The 23,661-nt window shown below is 40.3% G+C and overlaps 1 protein-coding gene across 1 annotated transcript in view; it reads right to left on the reverse strand.

Moving 5' to 3' along the window:
* Positions 1-23,661, reverse strand: part of cdh31 (cadherin 31) — a 31,781-nt gene that overhangs the window by 1,721 nt on the left and 6,399 nt on the right. Inside the window, exons 3-17 of the mRNA XM_071922570.2 lie at positions 16,451-16,539; positions 15,892-16,164; positions 15,383-15,523; positions 14,970-15,125; positions 14,124-14,268; positions 12,748-12,920; positions 12,086-12,214; positions 6,494-6,679; positions 4,889-5,133; positions 3,534-3,676; positions 2,806-2,897; positions 2,491-2,623; positions 1,694-1,912; positions 1,116-1,246; positions 382-525 (exon numbers count right to left, since the gene is read on the reverse strand). Coding sequence (XP_071778671.1) covers positions 382-525; positions 1,116-1,246; positions 1,694-1,912; positions 2,491-2,623; positions 2,806-2,897; positions 3,534-3,676; positions 4,889-5,133; positions 6,494-6,679; positions 12,086-12,214; positions 12,748-12,920; positions 14,124-14,268; positions 14,970-15,125; positions 15,383-15,523; positions 15,892-16,164; positions 16,451-16,539 — 2,399 coding nt within the window. The remainder of the gene's footprint in view (positions 1-381; positions 526-1,115; positions 1,247-1,693; positions 1,913-2,490; positions 2,624-2,805; positions 2,898-3,533; positions 3,677-4,888; positions 5,134-6,493; positions 6,680-12,085; positions 12,215-12,747; positions 12,921-14,123; positions 14,269-14,969; positions 15,126-15,382; positions 15,524-15,891; positions 16,165-16,450; positions 16,540-23,661) is intronic.

The following is a 23,661-nucleotide window of genomic DNA, read 5'->3' on the forward strand; positions in this document are numbered from 1 at the left end:
TTTTTAACACAATTTTAGAATTCTACATGTCACAGTAGCCTACGCAATACTGTTATTACCATTCATCACTATTGCCAGCCTTTCAGCCATCTCACACTATAGGGGTCCACCGAGATTCTAGTCATGAAAAACATGTTATTGGCCCCGTTCAGATCAGGAGGCAAGAGGCCGAGTTCGTAACCCATCTCGCACCGCAGAACTATCTTTAGCTGCTGTATAGAAGAAGCCGAGTGGAAAAATTGTCCAAAAATGATGCATTTGTCGAATGAACAATGACGTAGGCTTGTGAGGAGTCGGTGGGGAGGAGCGACCGCTTTGTCTTTTCATTTCAACCCGAGTTACATACAATTTTGAAATGGTTCGTATCGGCTCTCGACTCACATCATCGATGAAGTTGCCGATGTCCTCGGGGTTGGCGGGGCGAGGCCGGTACTGAGGAGCCGGCATGAAGTTTGGCACCACGTCGTTCCTGAACACCTCGGGACGGTTGTCGAGGCCACGATGGAGAACGCTCAGATCATAGTCCTGGTGGAAGACACATGCACACAAATGTGTAAGTCACAGTCACTATCATTGTTACAGTCAATATCACATAGTAGTCTGCACATCATATAGATTTCAAGTAAATTCACGTATCCGTTCTCTTCTCCTCATTGTTGCCATTGGCATTTTATAATGTTTCCATCATTTTTCATACTGCATATACGTCATGTGTTTGGTAGCCACACATACATATTTTGTATTCATTACATATACGTACATATTCTGCATTCATTACATATACGTACATATTCTGCATTCATTACATATACGTACATATTGTAAATTATAGTATTTTTGTCTCCGTATGTTCTACTGCTGTTATTTTACACCTCGTCATAATGCTGTAGCCTAATACTTAGTTGTGTTTTTTCTTTGTGGTATCCAATTAGTATTTGGTACTGCGAGGACTAAATTTCCTCATGGGGATCAATAAAAAAAAAAAGTTTAATCTTATTGTAATATAAGAAATCAGATCATAGTCATTATGATGAAAGAGACAAAATTTAACTTAGCAACACTTAATCGAGCCAATATGTCACTCCATCCATCCCCACTTTTATCATGGCATTTACCTGATCGTCCTCTCCTCCTCCCTCTTCATCATAGTAATAAATGTTGTCTCTGATGTCGTCTTCCTGTAGCAGAGGCTCCTTCTTCTCTCCTCCTCTTCGTCTCAAGAAGATCAGCAGCAGCAGCACCAACACTGAACACAGAGAAGAAAGCAGAGAGCTTAACGCAACACCTCAAAACAAAACTGTTATGCTAGCCAGGAAGGCAAGCACCTTAATGTGCTGATGTCACCGACTGTGGTTCCACACTGTGAGCAACGGCATCAACAAGTCACTGGGTCAAAACTTTGAAGCTGTAGTCCATGACGCAAGCAAATGGAGCCTCTCTCACCGCCCAAAATTAGTCAGAATAGAGCAACACATCAACCCAATTGCTTGCAGTGTGAACGTGGGGTTAGAGGTTTTTCATTAGGTCTTTGTTGAACTGCGCATGTCTGAAATGTTGGGCTTCCCAATGCAAAATTATTTTCTATGACTTTCCATATCCAGCCAATTTTCAACTGCAGTCTCTGGACATGAATGTAAAACATCAGTAAGAAAATATGTTCATAACCAACTCTAAAATGAAGTATCATACTCACTTAGCAGCAGCAGGATGGCTCCCAGGATTCCCAGTATCATGGGCAGGCCGGCGGTATTTGCGATGCGGTCTTGGCAGACCACATCAGCCCCGGAGCACTCGCACACTTGGGCCTGGAGGGTGCTGACCTGCGACTCGCCCTGGTTGTCTGCAACCTGCATCACTACGCTGTACATTCCGCTGGGTAGCTGGGTGGCTAAGGTCAGGATGATGCCCGTTTCTGCAGCAAAGAGAGGAAGATGGAGGACGATTTAGTTACAGCGTTATTCTGGGTGTCACATGCATTCTCTGAGTATTTTCCTTTCAGTATAAAAGCCCAAAAGCAGGTTGAGAAATGTTGACTTTATTTCAATAACAACATTGAAACACTATTTAGCTGATGATGACGTGTGGTATTTTGTTTACATCATAAAATAGACGTGGGAGTTACATAAACCAACAATAGATAGATGCATGTTGCATGTACCACTGGTTTGGGTTTTTGTATTTTTTGTCTGACCATGGCAAAGAGAAGACTTTATTGCTGGTTTTGGTCATGGAGATATAGGAGCCAGAGGAGGGAGCATGAAGCATGAAACCCTGCATCTTTGTTGCGATTGGTCAGATCATGTCATGTATGTTTCTCTACAAATGTGAACTTTCCTGAAAGCAGTCGGTTCTGCCTAAAAACTCAGATGCAGTGCTTTTTACCAAGTGCTTTCTATCTACCTTGATTTCTTTGAAACAGCCATGCAGGGTATTAGGATACTAGGGCTGTTTATTAATGTATACTATACAGTAATATTTCATAGTACATACTGGTTTCGTTCATCCTCGCGGTCCAGTTGGTGTTGGACATGCCCTGTAAAGTGACGGTGTATGGAGCAGCGAAGTCCGGTCCATCTCTATCCGTTACCGACAGCAGCTGAGGAACCCAGTCCTTGTTACACACCTGAGGAAACACAGACAGTTACCCAACATGTATATTTTTACTCTTGTTATTGTAATTGAATGGTTTTGTGTACTTTTGAGCATTTTTGAAGTCAGTAGTTTTACTTTTATGTAATGTATGTTTCTTTAACTCAACATGACGAGTTTTAAAGTTTGTTTCAGCCTTTAGAAAGAGATACTCACCCTGATGTCGCGCTCATTGACGGTGGGTGCGTTGTCGTTGACATCCTCTAGCTGGATCAGCAGGGTGCCGGTTCCTGTGGCTGGGACCTCATCTGGAGAGACAGCACAAACAAACACACGCGTCAGGACAAAGAAACACTACATTCTACAGAAGACAAACTGTGTTCAAGATGCAAGCAAAAAGGTTTCCTTAAAAACACACACCAAAGGTAATAATCAAATCCAAGAATGCCAAGTCGATATTTGTGTCCTTGTGGAGAATGGTCTTCCCAAGTTGTCTTGGACAGAACAAACATTTTGAGAATGTGCGGACAGAGAAGCGTCCTTGCAGTTTGAGATGGACTGTCTGCTTGACGCCCCACGATCAATTACGATACACAGCTGTTCATTTTCCCAATATCTTTCAATAGACTGTACTGTGCCATTGTGCTGTTGGGATGTAATGCGTCATTACCGCAATGAGTCTCTCTGTTCTGATCCATCCTCGGTTGCCAGGTAAACTTCCAGGATCTTTTTGTGGATTTATGTGCTGTGGGGATTAATGGTGTCTTGTGCTTTGTTTTGCTTCTTTGTGTTTGTCTCACATCATTCTGTTCTATGACTGATTGTTGATCAGTTAGATGTAGTCAGGCTCTTTCTCTGTAAAGTTTCTTTGAGACTTGCGATGAAGGGCTGTATAAATAAATGAACTTGAAAGAATTTTAAGAAAGATCCTGCCTCCCACCTACCGTTGTCATATGCAATGATGATTGCGGTGTATTTGTTGTTCTCGATGGAGGGGTACTCTCTGTCCATGGGGCTCTTCACCTTAATCAGACCCGTGGTCTTGTCCATGCTCAGCCAGCCTGCCCGGTCGTTGAATATTTTATACCTGGACACACAGACATGGATAAAGAAACACATAAAAGCTTAGCAAGCTAGTTAATTACAAACAGTCCTCACAATGAGGCAGTCACCCACCCCACTTATATAATTGGAATAACATTCAAATGATTTTTAGTATTTTATATTGCATGTTTTCTGTGTGTGTGTATATTTTGCTTGGTCATGAAGGCAATTCAAGGGATATGGGGGCATTTTGAATTTTACTCTTATTTTTCCTTCACATCAGGGAGCATTCCTGGCCAATGTTTCCTCAAAGCTGATAGTTTGCGCGGTACTTTGAACCATCTAATAAAAGCAGAAATGCAAAAAAAAATAAAAAAAACACAAAACTGATAGTTTGGTGACAAATAAGTCTAATAATCTGTCACATCTGCCAAATAATATCTCATCAGTCATGGTCCACGTTTCCCCAGAAATAGTCATTATCAGCGGGTTTGGAAGTTTTGGTGGTGAATGATATTAAATGCAGGGGCTTTGCTATACCTTAGGCTAGAGACACATTAAAAGATTTTTCCAATTGATTGAGCAGCGCACATTTAACTGAAATTTGCAGATTTACAGTCTCTTGTGATGCACGCACACACACACACAACAGAACAAATCAAAAGACCATAGACCGTATACCAAAGGCTGAGAATAAGCAGACAAAGTTCTCTCGAGAGAATGTGACCTGCACTCGCGAGAATGTTTTTTTGTCTGTGATATTTTGATACCAAAAATAAACATGCAGCTCATATTGCTTGCAGCAATTGTGGTTTGTGCTGCAATTTGCATGGAAAAAAGACTGAGAACACATTCATGTTTCCTTTTTCTTTCCTGGCTCCAGCATTGCGCACGTTGGATCTTGTGTTTACACTTGCGTATTTTTTTCCCCTCTTGCTTCATCTGTTGCAATCTCCGTTTTTATTGCCGATTGAAAATTGCCGCTAAGATTTGAGTCTTTGACGAGCGCCCACCACAGGATCATGCAAAGACGAGCCCTGATAAAATCACCCTACCCTGGATTAGCCTGAACTACCCTGAACTCTGCCCGATCTCAAATCGTTGCCAAATCGGGCTTCAAAAACATGTAATGTCTCCTCAGCTTTAGGGTTTAATGAATTGACGTTAAACTAAAGCTTGTTAAAATATTTTTCTCCAGCAGTGGTGGTAATGCTTTTGCTTTTAAAAAAAAAACTAGGTAAGAGCTTGATCTTACGAGATTTTCTGTTTGCGTGCGGTATCGGGGTCATTGGCGGTGTACTGCACCAGGACACTGCCGATGGCCAGGTCCTCCTGCTTCACCACCAGCTTCTCTGGTGGTTGGAAGATTGGAGCTTCGTTCACATCCTCCACATTCACCACCACGGTGGCGGTGGCGGTGGGCAGCTGAGTGGCAAAGGGAACCTCATTCTCCACTGCAACCAGCAGGGTGTACTTATTGGTCCTCTCAAAGTCCAGACCCTGGATACATGGAGTGAGAAGCACAAAAGATCAGAGAAATGTCTTACATCAATATATTGCTGCTGCTGAATGAGAAACCCAAATCTATATTTTTTACTTGCATTGATTATCATTTTATACAGTAGTTATGATTACCATTTGATTATCATTAATAAGGTAAGATGAAACTAATGATCCCAGTGGGGAAATTGGGTCACTGCAGTAGTAGCAATAGGGAGGGAGAGTTGTCAAGTCGCCCCCTGTTGTTTGCGTTCATAACTGGCCGTCGAAAGGAATTGGATGGTTTGCACATTTCATATTACACAGAATGAGGTGAGATTACATCTCCTGTGAAATTGATCGCTTGTCTGCAATTCAAATGATCTGGTGGCATTAAAATGCAATACTATAGTTTTCATTGAGATTTTCCAAAATGGATGACGAAGCCTGTTGTGCCAATGGTGTCTCTGCCACTCTACTCCAGTGAGCATCCAGCGTGGTGAAAACCTGTGAGTCAGGACATGTAGAGCACCATATAGATTGCTCTGCCTTGTTCTAGAGATGTGACACAGTCATACAGTGCAGAAGTGAGGCTGTGGCTGTAGTTATTTTGTACAAGCATCTGTACACTTATGTATTTATGTAATTCTGTTGTTTCATCTCATTCACAGCTGATGTGCCTTATTGTTGCAAAATGTCTGATATATGAAAGTTCAAGCTGTTACTAATTTATAATCAATTACTAAAAATGAAGTGATTTTTGTTTTCCTTTGAACGCAACCAGCAGATAGTGCAAGTTACACTTTCCATCCCTATAGAATACAGCAAAGAAAAATGATATAAAAAAAAAAGGATCATATAAGCATACACATCCAACAATTTTGCCAGATGAATATGTTAAGCACAAATGCACGAATGAAAGTACTAGGTGGTATGATTTTACAGCATCAAGAGTAAAAGAGCAGCAGTTGCAGCAATAGAAATTAATAAATTAAATTCATTAAATATTAAGAATGGAAAAAAAAGGCATACAGATAAAAGCTACAAATCTATGTAGTATGAAAAAAGTTCAGAAAATTGATCAATATGTATGCAATGTATAACAAATGAGGAAAAATGTACGTGCGAAGGAACACAAAAATGCACATTTGCATTAGCAGGTGTACAGAAGGCCATCCATATATGTCGTCATTGTCCAAAACTATACACCTTATTTAATATAGTCACTTTACAGATGTAGATACAGAATGTGTAGATTTGGAAAACGTAAGTTACTAGCTCTGCACCTTATCAAAAACTCTATATGGAGGAACCATGTTAGCGTTGATAATAGTATTAGAAGATGTTATGAGAACTCCTACTCTAGCTGTTAATGTCCTACCTTAGCAGTGGTAATGATTCCTTCGTCTTTGGTGTGTCCTGCTTCCACAGTAAAATATCCCTCAGGATCGCCGTCGACGATTGTGAATTTGGCGTTCCAGGCTGGGGAATGGGCCTCGTCGCCGTCGGTTACTGACATCTTAATAACCAGAGCTCCTACTTTGTTTTCTGGGACAGTCGCCTCATACTGGGAGAAAGCAAGGCACATGTGTTAATAATAATAATAATAATAATAATAACAATAATAACAACAACAACAACAACAATAATAATAATAATAATAATAAACTTTATTTGTATAGCACCTTTCATACAAGAAATGCAGCTCAAAGTGCTTTACAACAGAGAAATTACATGCACCAAGTGCTTCACATAAAACTTGATAATGATAGTGAGAATAAGATAAAGAGGAGAATAGAATACATAAAATGCATCTTCACATGAAAATAGACACAGAATGAGCATAGCATAAGATGGAAAATAAAACCCGCTGAATAACGATAGTAAAAATATGAGGAATACATAACATAAGATGGAAAATAAAATCCACTGTAAAATAATAATAAAAATAAAGTTAAAAAATAGAGTACATAGGATGCATAAAATCAAGTAAAATACAAATTTTAAAAGAAGTGCAGCAGTGCATAAGTGCGAAGCAAAGTGAGAAAAAAAAAAAAAAAAAAAAGTTTAAGGCCTGTATCTGGAAAGTCATAGCTAGTTAAAGGCTAAAGTGAAGAGATAAGTTTTTAGCTTTCTTTTAAAAATATTTAGCGAGCTGGCTTCCCTGATATCTATAGGTGGTGTGTTCCATAGCTTTGGGGCGTAATTGAAAAAGGCTGCATCCCTGATTTTCTTTCGGCTGTTGCTGGGAACCTCCAATAAACCAGCAGCAGATGATTGCAGTGTTCTTGAAGGCAGGTAGTGAACAAGGGAGTTAGCAATGTAGCTTGGTCCTAGCCCATTAAGGGCTTTGTATATAAGGAGGAGGACCTTAAAATCAATTCTAAATGTTACAGGAAGCCAGTGTAGAGCAGCTAAAACTGGACTAATGTGCTCTCTCCTCTTGGTTCTGGTTAATAGCCGAGCTGCAGTTTTGAATGAGCTGAAGTCTCTCAGTGTTTTTTTTCGGGAGACCAGTAAAAAGTGCGTTACAGTAATTGAGTCGGCTTGAAATAAAGGCATGAATCAGTTTTTCAGCATCTTTTTGACTTATAAATGGTCGTACTTTAGCTATGTTTCTAAGGTGGAAAAATGATGTTTTCGTCACCTTGTTAATGTGGGACTTGAAGCTTAGATCTGAATCTGGGATAACACCAAGACTTGTAACCTCAGATTTAATCCAGGGAGTCAATGTTCCCAGATTATTAAACAGCATTTCTCTTTTTGTTTTAGGGCCGACTAGTAGGATTTCAGTTTTGTCCTCGTTTAACTTTAAAAAAATTTTGCTCATCCATTTATTTATTGCCAAAAGACAGGTAGTAATGGAGTTTATAGCTGCAGCATCATTTGGTTCAGCAGAGATGTACAGTTGCGTGTCATCCGCATAACTATGGAAACATACATTGTGCTCTCTAATGATGTCACCAAGTGGCAGCATGTATAGTGAGAATAATAATGGACCAAGGCAGCTCCCTTGTGCAACCCCAAAACAGATGTCATGTTTCTCAGACACATGATCTCCAAGACTGACGTAAAACTTTCTCCCTTTGATGTATGTTTTGAACCAGTTCAACACACAGTCAGAAAGACCAACCAACTTTTCAAGATGATTGATTAAGATATCATGGTCAATCGTATCAAACGCTGCACTTAGGTCCGAGAGGACAAGAATTAAGACCTTATTTTCATCAGAGTTTAGTCTGAGGTCGCTGATTATTTTAGTAAGAGCAGTTTCAGTGCTGTGGTATGTTCTAAAGCCTGATTGAGATTCCTCCAGGATATTATTTTCTTTAAGAAAGGAGTTTATTTGCACTGAAACTACCTTTTCAAGTATCTTACTAATGAATGGAAGGTTGGATATTGGCCTATAGCTTGTCAGTGCATTACCATCTAGGTTGGGTTTCTATAGTAAGGGTTTTACAACAGCTGTTTTGAAGGCATCTGGGAAGATGCCTGTTGGAAGGGATGTATTTATAATCTTTAGGACATGACTTGAAACACTATCGAACACCTGCTTAAAAAATGCTGTAGGTACAGGGTCCATACATGAGGTGGAGAAGTTACACTTGGTGACAGTCTTGCAAAGCTCAGTTAATGTAATACAAGTGAATTTTCCCATGGCTACATCTTTTTTACAGGGTTTGCTGAGGTCATCTGTGTTTACATCAGCAGCAATGCTGGTTCTAATTGAAGTTATTTTGTTATTGAAGAACAATGCAAGTTCTTCACAATTTGATGCAGAGGACTGCGGACGGGTGGGGGCAGTGTTGAGTAGCTGGTCAATAGTGGAGAATAATATTCTAGAGTTTCCAGCATTCTCTGTAATAATCTTAGAAAAGTAATCCTTTCTTGCTAGACGTATTGCTTTGTTATAGACAGTCATGGCTTCTTTGTATATAATACAGTAAACTGTGAGCCTGGTTTTCTTCCATTTTCTTTCAGCTGCTCAACAGATTCTCTTAATCTCATTAACACTGTTATTGTTTAACCATGGGGAGATTCTGTCAGTCGACCTCTTTTTAACCTTTAGTGGAGCAACAGTATTTAAAGCAGATGACAAGGTATTGTTGAAATTTTCAACCATGTCATTTAAAGAGCAGTCAATGCTGTATGACTCAAACGATTTCATAACATTAGAGAACTTTGCTTCAGCCTTGCCATCTAGGAATCTCTTTTGAACCAAAAAATCCCTTTTAGTCTTTGTTAAGATTAGGCTGGCATCAAAAAACACACAGTGATGGTCAGAAATAGGTCATTCTAATACTGAAACATTGTCAATGTTTAACCCTGTTGTTATTACCAAGTCTAGAATGTTACCATGCTGATGAGTGGCTTCATTTACATGTTGGGTAAATTCAAAGCTGTCCAGTAAATTCACAAGCGCCATAGCTTTGGAGTCATTCTTTTTGTTGATATGAATATTCAGGTCTCCATTCAGGATTAATCTATCATATCTAGTGATACCAAGTGAGATCAGCTCTGAGAATTCCTGCAGAAACAGTGATGAATATCTTGGTGGCCGATACAATGTAATGATGAGCACTGATAATTCTGCTTTGAGCTCAAGAGCAAGATATTCAAATGATGTAAATTCACCCAGGTCAATGTCATTACACACAAACTGTGTAGAAAAAATGGCTGCAATCCCTCCTCCTTTCCTGTTCTGTCTGACTGACTGATAAAAATTATAGTTTGGAGGACAAGCCTCTATCAGTGTTGCTACACCAGTAGTGCTGTTTAGCCAGGTCTCAACTAAAAACATTAAATGCAAATTCTTTTCAATTATCAGATCATTAACCAAAAAGGATTTGTTAGCCAATGATCTGACATTAAAAAGAGCTAATTTCAGCTGTAGGGATTCTGTGACAGGAAAGGAAACTGGTTGTGGCTGAACATTGACAAATTTAAGATTACCGAAAGAGGTACCAGATGGTCTGTGATTGCTACGATGTGTTTGACCATGCCACTGGCTGTTTAAGATCACCGGTATGTTGGATCCCTGATTGGGACAGAGACATCCTCTGAATGCCTTGGGTGATGTGGAGCAGAGGGTCAGGTGAGGGGCGAGAGATATAGGCTGTCTGCCTGTGTGTGCTGTCCTTGTCCTTTGCGCTTATCCGTGCATTCTTGTTTTGGTATGGCATCCCAAGAGCGTGACGTAGGTTGGCACCGAGTAGTCTGGAACCAGTGATGCTTGGATGAATCCCATCAGGCTTAAAGCGATCTTTACAGTTCCAAAAGATATTGAAATTGTCAATAAACTTTATCCCATGGGTGAGGCACGCCGATGTCAGCCATGTATTCAGGGCAAGGAGTCTGCTAAAAGATTCAATTCCTTTCCCCAAGGTTGGAACGGGGCCTGAAATGAATACATGTTGCGATTGACAGTCGCTCAGCTTCTCCAGTAGCAGGCAAAAGTCTTTTTTCAGGATCTCAGAGCCAGTTTTCCCTTGCAGAATGTCAAAAGACCCAGCGTGAATAATAATCCTCATGTTACCTGGATGTGTAGAGAGGATAACTGGCAACAGCCCTGTTAGCTCCCTGACAGATGTGTCATCCATAGTTAGATTTTCAGTCTTTGCCATTCTTACATGCTTGGTTATAGAGTCCCCAATCAGAATAGTGTCTGGCTTATCAGGTGTGGAATTAGCAATATTTATTCTGGCCCTCGGCTTATCAAGTGTGGAATTATCAATATTTCTTCTGGCCCTTGGCCTAGTATGTTGATTAGCAGGCCGCATTTTCCGCCTGGAGGTAGTTGGCGGTGAGTGCCTGGGGGTAGCATTAATGTTAGCACTGGGACCAGTGCTGGCATTAGCATTAGCTCTGTGGCTAGTACTGGGCTGCATCATGGAAGTGCTGTCATTAGCATTAGCAGTCACTGTATCCGGCTTACTGAGTATTTTGTACCTGTTCTCCAGTTGTAGTCCTGGCCGGGGAGTGTATTGGGGAGAATATTGGGGTTTCCTCTTGTTATTGTTGTCATTTCCTCCGCTGCCCCTACAGTGGACAACGTCTGACCACAGCTCACCAGGAGTAGAGACTTTTGGTCTAGCACCCTTGCTGTGCCAATAGCCCATATCTGTGGCGAGTAGCGGTGGGGATGCCTCCGGGGTCAGTCCACCTTGCGGCTCGGAGATGGTGTCGGTTGGGTCTGTAGCGAGTGGCGGAGGGGATGCCTCCGCGGCTGGTCCATTTGCGGTTGGGTCAAGCCAGGGGAGAGTGTCAGCTAGGTCCGTAGTATGGGTCGTAGTGTTGGAGTCTGTACTTTTACCAGACGTTTCTACATGAGGAATGCGGGCTGAAGACTCAAACAGCGTGTCAATGAGCTGCTCATCCTGGCTGATTTGGTAAAGTGTAAGAATCCTTCCTTCCAGTTCAGTAATTTGCTGTGATAACCGAAGGCAGCCAGCACAGTCAGAGCAGGAGGAAGAGTCACTGACTTTAACCATCGGCATTTTCCCACAGTAACAATAAAAATTAAATAAATAAAAGATAAAAAAGAACAGCAACAGAAAAAATACTTAAAATAGATAAGCCGGCAGGGAGCAAAGCAGAGAGCGTCTGGTTAGGGAGAAAGCTGGAAGTAATAGTGTTGCTGGGTGTGTGTGTGTGTGTGTGTGACCCATCAGCCAAATTGCTCACAGTGTGAATGCATGATTACAGTCCACCTGGTATCTACCTCAATAGATTACAATCACTTTAGACTTGTCTCATTAATCATCCAATGTCTGATCACAAACTAGATTTACTAGCACTAACTGAAATCCAGCTCAAATCCTGGGGTTTTGGTAATACCAAGAAAGTGAAAAAAACAAAAAAACAACCCATTTTCTTTATGACCTTATACATTAACGAACGTGATTTTGTATGAGTTACCAATTCCCAAAGTTGCTCCTGAATGCTTTTGCTGTGATAAGTATATAGTACTTACCGTGGGTTGAGTGAAGACCGGAGCATTGTCGTTGCTATCGGTGACAGTGAGGATAACTTTCGTTCGCCCGGTTAACCCATCTCCCTTCATGTCCGCCGCCTGTATGTCCAGAGTGTACTTTGGGTGTTTCTGTTGGCAGACACACAGAATGAGTTTAGGTCATCTACAGGACGGCTCAAACCGCTCCTCTTTAGGCAGGAACCATGGAGCAACGTTTCACCTCAGAGTTCACCACCAGCATTTCAATAAATGTAGCAGTGTTCCAAGGTATTTAGGTATGTTTTGAGACATACTGGAAAGCTCTAGCACAAAATGACGCCCAAATACCAAGCTGAACAACAGCGTGATAGGTTAAAGGAAAAATCCACCCTAAAACACTTAAACACTGTAAAAAAAAAAAAACGTTACTGGCATTGGACCTGTTACTCTCATGGATAACAGGCCAAACATAGAAAGGGGTATGGCCGCGTTCATAGACACGCCCCAATGTTCATAAATATAGCTAAATAAGTAATTTCACCTGTTTGTAATTATTAATATTGAGAGCTGGATAAAATGGTGAATGGCAGAGGTGACAGCACATCCCCATGGTAGCTAATGTTGCAGTCTGACGGCTTCTGAACGTGAGACATGTTAAGTGAAATATGTCTTCAAAGGCTCACCTCTCTGTCCAGCCCACGACCGGTGACTCGGATGACTCCATTGACTGGGTTGATGTCGAACAGATTGTTACTGGGCATCTTTGGCTCCTGGTTCAGAATAATGTAGCGGATATCTGAGTTATCATTACCTGGCTCGTCCAAATCTGTGGCCTTAACCGTTATCACCTCAAAGTCTGTTGGGAAACACAGGCAGGAGTGGAAGTTTAACTAGAATAAAAACAGTCTGGAACAACTGCAATACAATTGTATTTTCTTTGCACATTTTATTGATTCATTCGTTAACAATTCTGTGCTCTGTAAATTAATTCTTCATTTAAAGGTTGTAATGTGAGAGACAGTATTGTATATAGAGACAGCGCACTCTATCAGTTTTGAATGGGAAAATCCATAAGACTAAATATGGCAGGTCTGTGTGTGTGCATATCATAAAGAAAATCCGCCAATCATACTTTCAGGTTTACGCAACAGCAGAACTGTGTTATTAACAACAACTCATGCAAGTTGGGGGCAAGATCAACCGTCTCTGCCGGCAACCGTTTTATACATTTGAAATAATCTAATAACATGATATTCTCAGATATATAACAGTCAGATTTCTACTGTGGACTGCATGATGACATGACTGTTGACAGCTCATACAATGACAAATGTATGTATGGGATTGTAGTAAACCAGATTTGTCTTGAATGTTTTAATCTCACTGTTTCGTCAAGCAGTGGATGGAGCTGTGTACAAGCATCAGTAAGTGGAAAAAATATGTTTTCCTGTGACAACAGTGTCCTTTGAAACAAATGTTAACATTCCATGTTGGTTTTCGTAAATATGTAATACAAATGATTGTATGCATGTCAAAATGTCGGCTATTGGTGACTTCAGTCTAAAAATATTGATATCTGCCTTACAAAAAAAAAGAAAAAAAAGCATTGAATGTTTTTAAAACAATGGTTAAAGGTAGGGAGGATGGTGAAAATTGTAATTGTTTTTCCTCATAGTTTAAATTGCTTTTATATGAAACGTTGAATGTTTGTTGATCATGTATACTGCTGTAATGTGATGAGATGTTTGTTGTGGGGTCTGTAACTTTGTGCTGCTTTTCTTGGCCAGGTCCCTCTTGAAAAACAGATTCTTAATCTCAATGAGGGTAACCTGGATAAATAAAGGTTAAATAAAAAATAAATAAAAAATAAAATATAATACACATGTAAATGTGTTTCAAGAAGTGATTTACAGGATAAAGCATTGGGGCCTGGACTGCAACAAGTCTGTGCTAGCACAAAATTAACCAGACATGGCAGAATGCAATGACCAGCCAAAAATATTACCAGTACACAAGGACAGACATCTATTCAGACTTAAACTGCATCCATTGATGGTACCTTTAGGTGAGGCCTCTGGAACTTCTCCAAGGTAGGTGTCTTGGGTGAAAATGGGTTTGTTGTCATTCATGTCGATGACTTTCACTATGATGTCCATAGGTTCCTCACTTGAACCTGAACCTGGTGCTACAGCATGAGCTTGGAGCTGCATATAACAAACACACTTGCATTACAGTACTATACTTGTAAGGTTAGTGCATCCACCTCTTTTCATTACTTAACTGAACGCCTTATAAGAGAGAGAGAGAGAAAATTTCAAGACTTGAGCATGTCAAGTATAATGTATGTATGAATGAAAAGTAAAGAAAAAGTATAGATTACAGCATTATGAGGGTGTGCAACATAACAGCAGTAAATCATATGTATGATATGAAAATATACCTAAAATATTTAATATATTCAGTATGAAACAGGTGCACACATTGTGAGAATTTAAATATGTGTGCAATGTAACAATGAGAAGCATATGGAAATATGAACAAAACAGATATGTAAATTTAAAGCAAACTTAGTACTGTATTCACATTAACAAGTCTACAAACGCCATACATGTGTATTGGTGGTAAATAAAAAGGAGGATAAACCTTTAAAATAATACAAATTCAAAACAAAAATAAATAACAAAAAAGGAGGGGAATTATGTTTTCTGTTAAAAGCCTTATTGTCATATAACTTACACCAGAGTTTGATACCACTTTTTATGACAAATACAAGGTAAACTTTTAAAAATGTTGGTAAAGTGAGTTTAGGTGGTTTCCCCTCCATTACATTCTTGGAACACACACAAAGAGTGTATGTATAAAAATCTACACATTATCTATAGACTATTTAACATCAGAGACCTACCATGTACTTGTCCTGCTTCTCTCTGTCCAGTGGCTGTGTAACATACAGATAACCAGAAGCTCTATCCACAGTGAAGAGGCCAGTAGGAGGCTGGTCAGCTCCTGGTCCAGTGATGCTGTACTGGATGGCCACCTTATCAGCTTTATCAGAACGGATCTGGACAAAACACACAAAGCCTGCATTAGACTTGTCTTCAAGGACCACAACAAAAAATTCAAATACCACAATGGAAATTCAAAGACCACAATGGGGGAAAATGTTAAGAGGGGTCTACGACTTATCACTACAGGATAAATGTGTTAAAACAAAATTTCAGTGACTGCCATGGAAACGGGTTTGTGACTTTGTTGTACCATTCTTTAGAGATGCAAGTATTCAAGCTGCAGTTTGACTGGGGTTCTGGTTGTTCTTACCTGAACCATTTGTGTGGGGAAGGGTCCGTTGTCATTCTCAGGGAAGTTAATAGCAGGGATAACCCAAGCTCTCTTTCTCCTTTTCAACCCTTCAGTGGACTTGGGGAAGGTCAGAACAGGCACATCTGGACTGGCTGCAGTCTGGGAAAACATGCAGACATGTGGTCAGTACAGGGTTGCACAGGACTACCACGGTACTTGCATATACTCCTGAAAATAAACTTAATCAATAATAATTAACTCATCAAAAGGAAAAATGGTGGCACTGTGTACAAATAAAAAATAAATCGGAAAAAAGACATGAAAATGAAACATATTCCTGAGGTGCGATGAAGACTGCACATCACCTACTTCGGCTTTAAAAACTAGGTGGAAAACGATTAATGCACAGTAAACAACTGAACCAATGGAGTTTTGCCAATTCATAAACAGACAGTGGGAGGCAGTGTTTTGTTTATTTCTACTACCAAGGAGGTTGCAAGTTCCCTCAATACTGTCTCCCATCATACCTCTGTGATATTGGCAGAATCCACCTCAGTATGATGCTGCTGATGGTTTCCTTTGTGATGCTGATGATGCTCCTGATCATTGTTGTGGTGATTCCCATGGTGGCTGCCCTGGTGATGCCCATGGTGGTTGCCGTGGTGATGCCCATGGTGGTTGCCGTGGTGATGCCCATGGTGCAGCACCCTGACGGGGATGGTCATCTTGCGTCCCTGGGAGTCCCAGGTGTGGATGGAGAAGTCCTGGTGTCCTTCATGTAGAGTCACCACTCTCTGTACCTGGCCATGCCGCAGGAGTTGTGATAAAAAAAATAAATGAAAAAAAAAAAAGGGGGGGAAAATCCAACATGTTGCAAGTCTGCTTTTCTGCTCAAATTTGGAAAAAATTAAATTTCTGAATCATGCAAAGCTCTTAATACTTTAAGCAACATTGCATCCTTTCCATAGTCAGTATACCAACGTTCTATAGGTATCCTACAGAATTTTCATAGTTGTTAATATGAAGACTAAGTCGTCTCATCACTGAAAATTGTACATGTTACTATGTCTGTTAAACTCTACTCACCTTCAATGTGCCGTCTGGCTCTACTTTAAAACGGCTGTCGTCGCTGCTGAAAACAAATCTTGTGCGGCCTGAGCAGTCATCAAAGCCCACTGGAATGGAGAGGCAGAAATACTTCACCATTACACATACATTACATATAGAAAACACACAGAAATAAAGGCCTAGTCCTCAGTACCTCAACAACAATGTAATTCACACCGCTTTACAAAAGTAGACTTGGCAACACATTGACATTTGTCAAATTCCATGCCAATTACCTACATACATATAGGAACTTGGCTCTTCCCCACAGATAAAGGAACAGAACATAAACAAATAAAATAGAAGCACACCCACAAAATAGTACAAGGATGAAAGGAGGAAGATAGTTTTACTGTAAAGAGAACAACACAACCTTAATGGCAAAACTGCATTTTGTCTGAAATGATCCTGCATGAAGAAAAAAAAGAAAATATAGATCTTTGTGCAAGGCTCAGGCATGTAATTAGGGCAACTCAAATATGATATTGGGGTGTAAGGCAAGAAAAATGAATTAGAGCTGTGTTATATTAGCTGTATTGTATTAGTTGGACCCTATTAGAGCTATTAGACAAAGGAGTGGTTAGACCACTAAGCCACCACACGCTAATTCTACCACACACTGACTTAATGCATACTGTGACTTCAAAGCTCTCAGTGGTCTTAACCACTCTAACTAAAAACCACATCAGCTATAACTAAAAACCACATCAGCTACAACTCTCCTAACGCAGCCTACCTCAAACACATTGATTCCTGGATTGATGGATGCACAATACAATATTTTGACCAGATTTAGGCAGCACCTTAAACTGGCTTGTTCAACATATAATATGACGCCTCTCCTCCCTCAATCACCTTGTTGTCATAAAGTGTGTTTAAACGGTTAAGTATCAGATTCCTGTTACTACTCTTAGTCTACTATGATCACCATTCAAGGACAGAGTCCAGTTCATATCAGAAGTGACTGTCGTACATGAAAGATGTGGACAGGTTCGGAATTTGGTTCGAATTTTTTTTCTTTTTTTTTATTAGTTTACAAACCCCTGGCAGATCAGAGAGTAGTTTCATTCCGGACACTGGATGTGGTTATTTTCTATATGCCCAGAGAAGGAGGTTGGTTCATTCTATACATGCATACACAACCCCAGCTACAGCAGTGTTACCTCTGTATTCATTCAGAAGTAGTGGCCCCAAAAAATAAACAAACAATCTACATTTCTAGAGGATAAAAAGAAGAAAAAATCCTCTCTATAAAGTTAAAAAGCCTATATTATTCTTGGCTATTTCATGTTAAAATGTTGGAAAACGTACCACCAACAATGAAACATGTTTCACTGTTCTCTGCACTCTGAAGGAGGATGGGTGCATTTCCCAACATTTTAACAAGAAATTGCCAAGAATAATAAAGGCTTTTTAACTTTATACAGAGGAGAGTGCCTTGGAAATATGGGGAGTCCATATGTAGAGGAAAAAACAAAAAAAAATCCAATGAGTAGCTCCAGTGAAGCCCATGCAGCGTTCCTCTTCTGATCGACAATCTACATTCCTAGTTTGATGTGGTTCATAATTTCAAATATGCGGCCATTATAATGCATTTTACATGTCTCAAGTATCCAAATACAAGTCACTTTTAAATCCACAAAAGCACTGGAAGTGATACTGGGAACAGGTTTGGGAGTTAACCTGCAACCAAGAAATTCTAAAGGAAACGCAGCATGGTGCTCTGATATCAATTCAACTAAAGAATGTAGTCAAACAAGAAAAGTGACTGACTAGTGGAGATTACAAGACGAGAGGGGTAGCACCCATCTCTGTAGTGTCAGGTTACACACACACACACACACACACACACACACACACAGGAGTGTACTCAGGTCACAAAACTAATGACATGACTTAATTGGGAAATATGGAAATTACTTGAGACTTCCTTGTGACTTTTATTTTATGCCAGGTGTGTTATTTGTTGAAGTGCTGTGGATTGATATACAATTTAAATTTCTTGAATGTTTAAAGGTATTTTGGCCCCGAGTCCCTATCCGTTTCCTATATTATACTATGAGTTTTTAGTTTGACCACATTCATTGAAATACCTGTTGAAATTAAATGAAATTCAATGAAAACTTGATCTCATTTGTGGTTTACATTTCAATTTTCAGACTACTTTTCAGTAGTCTAGTAGACTTGGTGTATAACAAATGGCTAACCGACCTAGTGCATTCCTTCAGAGATTGCTTAAAAAGGTACAATAAACAGAGTGAAAATGCACTAGGACATTGCTGAAAAAGACCAACTACCTCTGCTCCGTCTAAAACTGCCACAAATAAATAAGTGTTAAAGGTGAGACTTGCTTATGATAGTGTGTTCATTCCCGTCAATGACCTTTAGTAGGTCCAATCAGCCCATTAGTATCTAGTCTGTGCTGTAATGCCGGCTTTAAAATTCCTGTCCAAATGACTGTGCTGAACAGCCTTGGTTTTTATCTGCATCACTGTGAGGTCATGCTGTCATTTCACAGCCTGCCTTACCAACTTATACCCAATGTACCAGGGAGTGTCTGTCTTTTCTGTTTAGAACGGAAAATAGAACTGAGGCTCTAAAACTATAGTTTGGGACGTAAAAACATGCCTGCTGCTGATTGGGCTACACTTCCCCAGAACAGCAATACTTTTTAATGAGCCTGGGTCCCGTTTGGGCCCTAGGCTGAAAATGTTTGATAAGTCCTAGAATAATATCCTAACCCTATGTTCAGATGGAACGTGAAAAAAAGAAAAAATAGAGGCGGCATGAATGCATGCAAAGTCAATGGAAATAGGCAAATGAAGCAAGACAAATCAGTTTCACTTTAGGTGGCCCGAATTCAGGTCAAGAGGTATTTTTCAAATTGATCCTGATACAAAAGCCAATCAGCTCTATAGGCACCTGTAAATTTATTTCCAAAATGGATGACAAGCTCATTCTAACAGTGGTTTGTGGTTTCCCTGAGCTCCGTGACACAACACCATTTATTTAAAAAAATAAAGAAATAAAAAGAATAAGGAAGATGTCAACCAAAACCTACATAACCAAAAAATTATCATGGCTGGAATGGAGGGATGTTCATAAATAATCAATGGACGATTATTCATTGTGTAATCAAGTCGATCAAAATGATCAAATAAGACAAATAACTAGAAAAGGCTAAATTTTCTAAAGAAAATTTAAGTGTGCTTGCCGCCCTTGCAATGCCCCTGCCCTTAGACTTGGCGTTCACTAGCTTTGCTAAGCGGTGCAGCATTGCAATTGTTAGCATTTTGACAGACTAGACTCAGTAAACAGAGCCAGTTGCGTTCAAAGGCACTGGGAAACTTTTCTCATCACTGCACAGCAACATGTTTGGTATCGAACGAAACTACAAATTCCCAGCTTTCCAAGGACCCTAAACGCATCACAAAGACGGCGCCGAGACTGACAGAAAGCCCATGTGGGGAACTCATGGTCTCTGTCGCCATCTGCTGGCTGTGTCGAAGCACTGACATGAATGAGCTCGACCATTTCATTTCATTTGTCATTTTATACAGTAAGGTCAAGTTTTAAAAAATGCTGTCATCACATTGAAATGGTTACTATGAGGCCACATTTCATCACACATGAATGCAATTGGGCTCTTTGGATTCACGAGAGTCTCAGCTTTGCAGCCATACCCAATTTCTACAATTCCATGACTGTTTAGGTACCACAGTGTGCAGAAATAGGGAAAGAAAAAAAGGCGAGAATAACATCTTTTCACTGCATGCAGAACACTGTGTCTTTAGTACCCTGGAGCTCATATACCCTATGTAGCTGACATATGTCAGATATGGCTGTAAAGCTAAGACTCTTGCGGTTCTAATGAGCCATTCAGATATCTTAATGTGAGAGGTCAAGGGACCCGTTTGAAAATAGTCATGCCCATTTACCTTTGTCAAAAACTTCGCCGACTTTGGAGCTATGTTACATAACGTGGCTGGTACCTACGTATTCGTCTGGATGTCTAGTTTCCGATCATAAAAAAGCTCCGCTCTAGCTTAAAAACTGAGCTCGTGAGAAGCTCCGTTAAGCGTCGGCCGACGCGCAGAAACCACCATACTCTGTGTGTACCTTAGCTTCAGTTAGATTCAGGTACTGTGTGAGAGAAACCAGACGTACCTCCCGATCTCCGCAGCGCGGTCCGTCCGTCCCAAATGCATTAAGCCAGCCATTAAAAACTCCGCACTAGACTTTTAATATACAGAATAAAAGTCCAAATACATCCATACTGATCTGATTCTACCTTAGCTTCAGCTACTGTGTGGGAGCCTCCCGATCTCCGCAGAGAAACAAGGACAAAACCAAACTTCAATTTCTGGCTCTGTGATCCTGTGATTGAGTCCACACGGTTCTCAGGTTCTCATCCTTTTACAATGGGTGTGTATTGCGTCTAAAAATGCCATTTAATCATTCATATCTCAAAGAGCTTATGATGGATCTCTTAGAAAAGTAATAGCACACGATTCCTCAATGAGCCGCACATTTTGATGTCTAATATGTCTATGTACTGTAAAAACTGTAGGAGGAGATGCATCCTAAACTTTTGTCCGGAAGAAGAATAAGAATAAAAATAATAAGTATGCAAGATAGTAAGAGTGTGCTCTGCCTACGGCAAGCACACTAACTAGAAAAGGCTAAATTTTCTAAAGAAAATTTAAAGTGTGCTTGCCGCCCTTGCAATGCCCCTGCCCTTAGACTTGGCGTTCACTAGTTTTGCTAAGCGGTGCAGCATTGCAATTGTTAGCATTTCGCTCCGTAAATCCGTAAACCAATTGTATTTTGTCCAAAATGTGTCTGATCACAAAGAGTTTAAATAATAATGTCCTAAAATGTTTTTTTTATTTCCTTTATGTAAACAGGTAAGTCCCATTGAGATCGAGATCTTGTTTGCAAGACAGATCTGTGTACACAACTACAAGAAAACAAAACAACAAACAAAATCCAAGACAAGTTATTTCCAGACCATCCACATGCAGACAAAATAAGAAAGTCTACTAAGAAAAACAAGAGCAATCCCTATAAAATGCATCACCCAGCAGCACCTTAATCAAGCACTGATAAAAAGTGTTGCTTATACAATCTGCATCCTACTACTCATGGTAAGGCATTGCTTATTTCTAAAAAAAAAAAACAACCCAGTGTAAATTTTACTTTCTTAGTCAGTTCATTGACATGGGTTTAAAAGACAATTTTTCATCTAACCAGATACCTAGGTAATTGTAACACTGGCCCCTTTTGAATTTGACAGACTAGACTCAGTAAACAGAGCCAGTTGCGTTCAAAGGCACTGGGATACTTTTCTCATCACGCCACAACAACATGTTTGGTATCAAACGAAATCACAGAATCCCAGCTTTCCAAGCACCCTAAACGCATCACAATCCTAGAGCTAAACTTCGCCGACTTTGGAGCTATCTTACGCCCGCTTCCCAGCTAGCATAACATGGCTGGTACCTACGTATTCGTCTGGATGTCTAGTTTCCGATCATAAAAAAAGCTCCGCTCTAGCTTAAAAACTGAGCTTGTGAGAAGCTCCGTTAAGCGTCGGCCGACGCGCAGAAACCACCATACTGTGTGTGTACCGTAGCTTCAGTTAGCTTCAGCTACTGTGTGTGAGAAACCAGCTAACGTACCTCCCAATCCGTCCGTCTGTCCCAAATGCATCAAGCCAGCCATTAAAAACTCTGCACTAGACTTTTAATATACATAATAATAGGCCAAATACATCCATACTGATCTGATTCTACCTTAGCTGCAGTTAGCTTCAGCTACTGTGTGCTAACGTACCTCCCGATCTCCGCAGCGCGGTCCGTCTGTCCCAAATGCATCAAGCCAGCCATTAAAAACTCTGCACTAGACTTTTAATATACAGAATAATAGGCCAAATACATCCATACTGATCTGATTCTACCTTAGCTTCAGCTACTGGGTGGGAGCCTCCCGATCTCCGCGGAGAAACAAGGACAAAACCAAACTTCAATTTCTGGCTCTGTGATCCTGTGATTGAGTCCACACGGTTCTCAGGGTCTCATCCTTTTACAATGTCCCAAATGCATCAAGCCAGCCCATGTGGGGAACTCATGGTCTCTGTCGCCATCTGCTGGCTGTGTCGAAGCACTGACATGAATGAGCTCGACCATTTCATTTGTATAGCCTAGTAAGCTCATGCTACTGTTGCTTGCTAGTTAGCGTCAGCTACTGCATGCTAACGTACATCCCGATCTCCGCAGCGCGATTCCCTCTGTCCCAAATGCATCAAGCCAGCCGGTAAACGGCCCCTCTGTCCTAAATGCATCAAGCCAGCCGGTAAAAAACTCCGCAGTAGACTTTTAATATACAGAATAAAAGTCCAAATACATCCATACTGATCTGATTCTACCTTAGCTTCAGTTAGCTTCAGCTACTGTGCGGAGAAACAAGATGGCGGACAAAACGAAACTTAAATTTCTGGCTCTGTGATCCTAAAATTGAGTCCACATGGTTCTCATTATTTTACAATGGGTGTGTATTGCGTCTAAAATGGCAAAATTGGCGTTTAATCATTAATATCTCAAAGAGCTTATGATGGATCTCTTCTCTTCTTCTTCTCATTCCTCAATGAGCCGCATGTTTTGATGTCTCACATGTCTATGTACTGTAAAAACTGTAGGAGGAGTAGCGTGCCAAACTTTTTGGGAAAAATAATAATAAGTATGCAAGATAATAAGAGTGTGCTCTGCCTACGGCAAGCACACTAATAAGTATGTGAGATAATAAGAGTGTGCTCTGCCTACGGCAAGCACACTAATAAGTATGTGAGATAATAAGAGTGTGCTTTGCCTACGGCAAGCACACTAATAATAATAAGTATGTGAGATAATAAGAGTGTGCTCTGCCTACGGCAAGCACACTAATAAGTATGTGAGATAATAAGAGTGTGCTCTGCCTACGGCAAGCACACTAATAAGTATGTGAGATAATAAGAGTGTGCTTTGCCTACGGCAAGCACACTAATAATAATAAGTATGTGAGATAATAAGAGTGTGCTCTGCCTACGGCAAGCACACTAATAAGTATGTGAGATAATAAGAGTGTGCTCTGCCTACGGCAAGCACACTAATTAAATTGTTGCGGAATGTATAAGTGTCATTGGTGCATGCCTC

Source organism: Centroberyx gerrardi, chromosome 15 (assembly GCF_048128805.1).
Source record: "Centroberyx gerrardi isolate f3 chromosome 15, fCenGer3.hap1.cur.20231027, whole genome shotgun sequence".
In the NCBI taxonomy this organism is placed as follows: domain Eukaryota; kingdom Metazoa; phylum Chordata; class Actinopteri; order Beryciformes; family Berycidae; genus Centroberyx; species Centroberyx gerrardi.